Source organism: Serpula lacrymans (assembly GCF_000218685.1).
Source record: "Serpula lacrymans var. lacrymans S7.9 unplaced genomic scaffold SERLAscaffold_12, whole genome shotgun sequence".
Taxonomy (NCBI): Eukaryota; Fungi; Basidiomycota; class Agaricomycetes; order Boletales; family Serpulaceae; genus Serpula; species Serpula lacrymans.
The window spans coordinates 1,310,115-1,316,113 of record NW_006763301.1 but is presented as its reverse complement, the minus strand read 5'-3'; the positions used below and the strand labels follow the sequence as shown (position 1 = coordinate 1,316,113).

Below are 5,999 nucleotides of genomic sequence, written 5' to 3'. Positions count from 1 at the left end.
GCATTTCGGCAAATTTCGCGTCGCCACTGCTACACATGCATTGCGCCCCTCGCTTTGTCGTTTCCCTTACTCCCTTCCTTTGCCTAGCCCCACCATGGGCCCCTTCCTCTCCTTTTTATTCTCACCTGATGGTCGTTTCTGGATCCCCATTCTAATCCACTTGTTTGTCACCTCCACCCTCCTCCTCCTCATCTTATTTGCACCCCCACCATTTCTGATGTCACCACTTCCTATCCGCTTCCGTCACCGATCCGTTGACTACCACGTGCCACTGCTGATATCAGCAAAGCCCCGGCGGCCGGTCCAAATAGGGCAACAGGTCCATCTTCATGACATCGATCTGCCATCATATACTATCAAAACATTGGTCGCTCGTCTTGCCTGGTTGGAGTGTGGGTGGGTAATTTTTGAGCTGGAGAAGGTTCATCCCCTTGCATTGCCCATGTTCATCGCTGTCCCATTCACTTGGGTACACTTATCTTTTGTCCATCGTCTTCGCTACAGCTACACCTATCACACGCTGCCTGGGACTCACTTGTTCCAAATTGGAACTACTCCTCTCCCTCCCTCGTTTGATCAGGTGGTCCAACACAACCAGTCCATTGGTAAGGCCATGGAACTGTCGGATTTGGATTAGGTGGTGGACCGGTGGCTCCAGTTTCTTTTTTTTCAGCAGAACATTCATTTACAGTGCGATTATTTTTGATTTTTGAATCATTTTTATGGACACATATTTTTTTAGAATGCCTGACTGACAATAAAGGAACTGTGTTGATACTGATATTTTTTTTGCCTTGCCCTTTTTTACTGCATCTTCCCATGACATCATGATTTTCCTGCTCTCTTTTTGCTATTGGACTTTACTTTATGGCTGTACAAACCTGTGACATTACTCACAGCATTCATTGTTCTATCTCTTTCTTTTCCTTTTTTTGACAATCTTATCCTGTACTACCTACGCAGGATTTGTCAGCATACATTCCTTCCTTCATGTTCTTTCTCATTCTTTTTGCACAGCTATACTGTGCATAGCCTACTTTTCTTTTACTATATAAACCCCTGTATTTTACCTTGTAAAAAAAAAAAAAACAAGAAATCCAATCCAGACTTCTTCTCTACTCTCAAGTTCACTACTCTACTACTTGTGATCCAGTGTGGTCACAACACTTCCCACTTCTACCACTGTTAACTGCTGTCATCGTCACTCGTCACTTTTTGAAAGTGATTGACATCCCCTTCGATTAGAGTCCTTCTGAGCACTACAGTTTGTGCGTCAGGAGCCTGCTATCACTGGGAACCTCGTTATCTTGTCATTCTCAAACCTACCTTGTGCTACGATTAGCAAGGTAGTGCTCATCTATACTCGTCACTAAGCCCCTATCTTCTATCAATTCAACTATCCCTCCTCCTCAAAACCCACACTCATACACCTCAGGGTTTTACTTTGAAGGATCTTTATACGTACCACCCCACGAACAACCAGACCACTCCACTGTTCTAGGAGGCAAAGCCCATAAACAAGTTCTGTGGAATCTGGGAGGATTGTGTGTTTGTTTGTTTTTGTGTGTGGTTTTCTAACAGCAGTTCTCATCATCGACACCGTCAACGTTATAGACGGGAATAGATATATCTAATTTTACAAGGGGGAGTCCAATTTGCTCCGCCCAGACCTGATCTATGAAGATTCCGTTAGCACTTGAATCAAGCAGTGTGCTGGTTGGGTGTACTATGCCCCCGGGCAAGGTTTTCCACACCAACGTCTAAATGAATCTCCTTTTGGCATAAATATGTGTGCATCAACACACACCTTGGGATTTCTGTGGGAAGTGGCTCCAAAGAAGAAGAAGAATTATCAAAAGAAACATGTTTTTCTACTTAAAGATTTTCTATGTTTTTATTTTTATTTTTACCAGAATTAAGCACCCTAGTGTTTGTCTCGCTGGGGCCACGCTCCAAAGGGGATGCTGGTACAGCAGTGTTTTTATAAGTATTTTCAGCATCCACTCCTTCATTATCCTGACCCACTGAATCAGCGCTCAAAGCAGCTATATTGTCAGGTGGGTCCAGGGCAAATTCATAGTCACAACTAGGCATACAAGTACATACTTCAGATAATAAATTTAGAAATCTATTTACAAATTGGGGAGCCATCCCCTTCTTTCCATTATTGCTCGTTCAACACCCCAGAGCAGGGGCCACTTTGTTGTGGTTTACTTCATTGTTTCGTGGAGTGAAGGCACCCAAGTGACCTAAGCTCCGAACTCTTTTCCCTGAGCTTTCATTTCATTGACCTGTTGGTCATAGAAGAAAGCCCGGATCTTGTTGTATGAACGACCAGCTAGAGTTTGAAGCTGATCTTCCGGTTTCTTGGCTTCTAATTGGTGTGCCTGGTGCCCTTGGTTATTTTTTTGTTGAGTGGCCCGCGCTCCGTTTATGCAATCTTGGGCCATGTGCCCCTCCTGTCCACAGCTGAAAAAGGTGAATCTGCTCTTCTGTCCACCTTGGACCGCGCCGATATCCATGGGAGCACCCCGCCCTGGTTGGAACCCAAATGGTTGGAACCCATGAGAATGGTGTGATTTTTGGTTTGATGACCCAGGGCTCCTCTGGGAATAGTTGTTTTTGGTGGTGGTCCCGCCACCTTGGTGCATCTTGTAGAGCTCTATGGCCCTACCTATTTTTTGAACCTCCTCCGCTGCTTGGGAGAAGTTGTCACTTCTCATATCCTGCAGATAGAGCTGTTCTGCAAGGTGGGGATTTACATTGCGTTCCAGCAGCTCTACTGCGTGTTCGTTACCTAAGCCCCCTTGGATAGAGAGGGCCAGGAACCGGGTAACATAGTCATCCGTCCTCATATTTCCTTGTTTGAAGGAGCGGATTTTCTGACGTGCCCAGTCATGCTCAGCTTGTGGTTTGAAATACTTTTTAATCTCTACTTTGAGATCATTCCAGACAGGCCACACTCCCACAGTGTAGCACTCCTGCATTCGTACTTGGGCGTATTGACCCGCCACAGGTCCTTTTAGTCGAGACAGCACTGCGGTTGCTACCTCAAAGTCATCGGCAAATGCATCCCAATTTGCCTTGACCCAAATCTGGAGTTTGATCCACCATTCGGCGAATTGCGCTCTTTCTCCATTGAAGGCGCCAGGGTCAGCGACGACTTTGACTTTCTTGTTGAATTTCTTTTCCACCGAGGGGGTTGCTGCAGGAGGGTGTGCCTGTAGCTCAGTGAGTTGCGTGGTTAACACCAAGATTTGTGCACGCATGCTGTGCAACAGAGCATTGGCGTTGGTTGGTTGACTTTGCGACAACATGTTGACTTGTTCTCTTGGTAATGTAAAAAAAAGGTAACTGGGGGTCCCCACTTGCTATCTGCGGATCAACCTCTTCCCAGCTGAGTATTGGATCTCAATCTCCAACTACCCACACTATAGTATTTGAAAATGTATGCAAAGTTCACTTCAGTCACCCCCAAAACATAAGCATTTAGCTTCAACTATCTGTGTAAATGTATAAAGCTAAGAGCTTGTTTTTCCTGGTATCATCCCAAGTGCTCCAGCAAGGATGGGATCATCCCAGAAGCGGAATAATACCACCCTTCTGGGATTTTCCCATGGTATCAGACCATGTACCATAGTGGGATTATCCCTCAGATGGGATAATCCCAATAACCTGTCACATGTCACATGGTATCAGGGGGATTGGTGCTAATACTAACATGTGAGAATGCTGGGCCAACTAGTGAAGATATTTCCAGTCTTTTCCACCTGAATAATGGTACTTTAGCCCAATATAATCAAGACTATTTTGAAATATATGAGTTACAAGTTCCTCATTGTAGCTTACTGCAAATTTGGGGAGAAGCATTCCCTTTTTTTTAAATGTGGAACATTATCAATTTCTAGATATAATCAATTGCAGGAACCATACACTAGAAAGATGCTGTTGTCCTTGCTGATAGATGTGATATGTGAGTTCTGCTTTTTTGCAAGGTTTATTATACCCTTAACTGAAGTAAAAACTAGGAAACACAACACAAATGCTGTGACAACAAAGTAATCTGCAGAAGGACATCGAATATTAGATTTACACTAGATCTGGCATATTCTGTGAGGAAAATCCTGACCTTGTAGAAAGTAAAACATAGTAAAAAGAAACATAAAGTCATGTTCTTGCAAAAACATGAATTTACCACTTTTGTGGCACTACCAAGGTATTTGATACCTTATATTGTACATTCTCTGAGAGTGGTTCCTGGGGGCTGCTGGCTGAAGGTCTATGGGGAGAGGGGGATGCTTGCTATGTACAGTATAATACACAAGATCTCCATTTTGATACTCCTACACTAGATGACTTGAGTGTGAGGATTAATTAGGCACTGCTTAGGTATTTAATACCTTGAGTTGTGCCATTTCTGGGAGCTACCAGCTGAAGGTCTAAGGGGTGACTGGTGCCTATATGCTGACTGTGTATAGTACAGTATCTAAGTCCACAAAGAATCTGAGTGCTGTAAAGGTATTCTTTTTTTAGATTCTTGAGAAATTGAAATGAATCCGGAAAATATTTTTTCATGCCAAGTAAGGTTTCTGCCAACATTCTCTGTCTCTCATATGATAGTGATGCTGTCTCACACCACTCTTTTTGGATTATCATTTTTATGGCAATATGTAGAACTCAGGTAATTTCCTTCAAAACTGATTCTGACCATTGACATTGCCCAACTTTTGATTTTTTTTACTGAGGATCATCCCACACTGATCTGGACAAATCCCTGAAATAGGGTGTGATCATCCCAGTTAAATCTGTACATGTCCCCACGTAACATGGGGTTACCCACTTCTCACATGGACAAATACCAGAAGGGGGTGGGATCATCCCAGTTCAATATGGACAAATACCATAAAGGGATGGGATAATCCCAAGCCAATCTGGGATGATCCCAAACCAATCTGGGAAAATCCCAGTTAAGCATGGACAAATACCAAATGAGATGGGATGATCCCAAACCAATATGGGAAAATCCCAGCAAGAGATGGGATGATCCCAGTTAAGCATGGACAAATACCAAAAGAGGATGGGATGATCCCAATTGAATCTGGGAAAATCCCAGCAAGAGATGGGATGATACCAGTTTAACATGGACAAATACCAAAAGAGGATGGGATGATCCCAATTGAATCTGGGAAAATCCCAGTAAGAGATGGGATGATACCAGTTGAACATGGACAAATACCAAAATAGGATGGGATGATCCCAGCTTAACATGGACAAATACCAAAGAGGATGGGATGATCCCAATCCACTCTGGGAAAATCCCAGCCAGAGATGGGATGATCCCAGCTCAACATGGACAAATACCAAAAGAGGACGGGATGATCCCAAACCAATCTGGGAAAATCCCACCAAAGGATGGGATGATCCCAGTTAAGCATGGACAAATACTAAATAAGATGGGATGATCCCAGCTCAACATGGACTAATACCAAAAGAGGATGGGATGATCCCAAACCAATCTGGGAAAATCCCAACAAGAGATAGGATGATCCCAGTTAAACATGGACAAATACCAAATGAGATGGGACAATCCCAGCTCAACATGGACAGATACCAAAAGAGGATGGGATGATCCCAATCTACTCTGGGAAAATCCCAGCCAGAGATGGGATGATCCCAGCTCAACATGGACAAATACCAAAAGAGGATGGGATGATCCCAAATCAATCTGGGAAAATCTCAGTTCAACATGGACAAATACCAAGGGGGGATAGGGTCATCTCAAACCAATCTGGGAAAATCCCAGCAAAAAAGGGGATGATCCCAGTTAAATGTGGACAAATACCAAATGGGATGGGATCATCACAATTTGATATGGACCAATGCCTGAAGGGTAAAGCATCATCCCAAACCAGCCAAGGAAAGTCTTGGAAAGAGATGGGATCATTCCAGTTCAATCTGATCTAGAAAAATCTCCAAATTACATAGGATCATCTCACTAC

General features: G+C 43.6%; 2 protein-coding genes across 2 annotated transcripts; both read right to left on the bottom strand.

Moving 5' to 3' along the window:
* Window positions 1–1,574: 1,574 nt before the first annotated feature.
* Window positions 1,575–2,094, bottom strand: SERLADRAFT_441710 (uncharacterized protein; the record flags this gene model as incomplete). The annotated part of the gene is made up of 3 exons (XM_007322253.1): window positions 1,575–1,675; window positions 1,728–1,871; window positions 1,911–2,094. The coding sequence occupies 3 exons, from the start codon at window positions 2,092–2,094 to the stop codon at window positions 1,575–1,577; spliced, it is 429 nt and encodes a 142-aa protein (XP_007322315.1).
* A 155-nt stretch (window positions 2,095–2,249) lies between these two features.
* On the bottom strand, window positions 2,250–3,317 carry SERLADRAFT_441709 (uncharacterized protein; the record flags this gene model as incomplete). Its single annotated transcript, XM_007322252.1, has 1 exon — window positions 2,250–3,317. The coding sequence occupies one exon, from the start codon at window positions 3,315–3,317 to the stop codon at window positions 2,250–2,252; it is 1,068 nt and encodes a 355-aa protein (XP_007322314.1).
* Window positions 3,318–5,999: the final 2,682 nt, after the last annotated feature.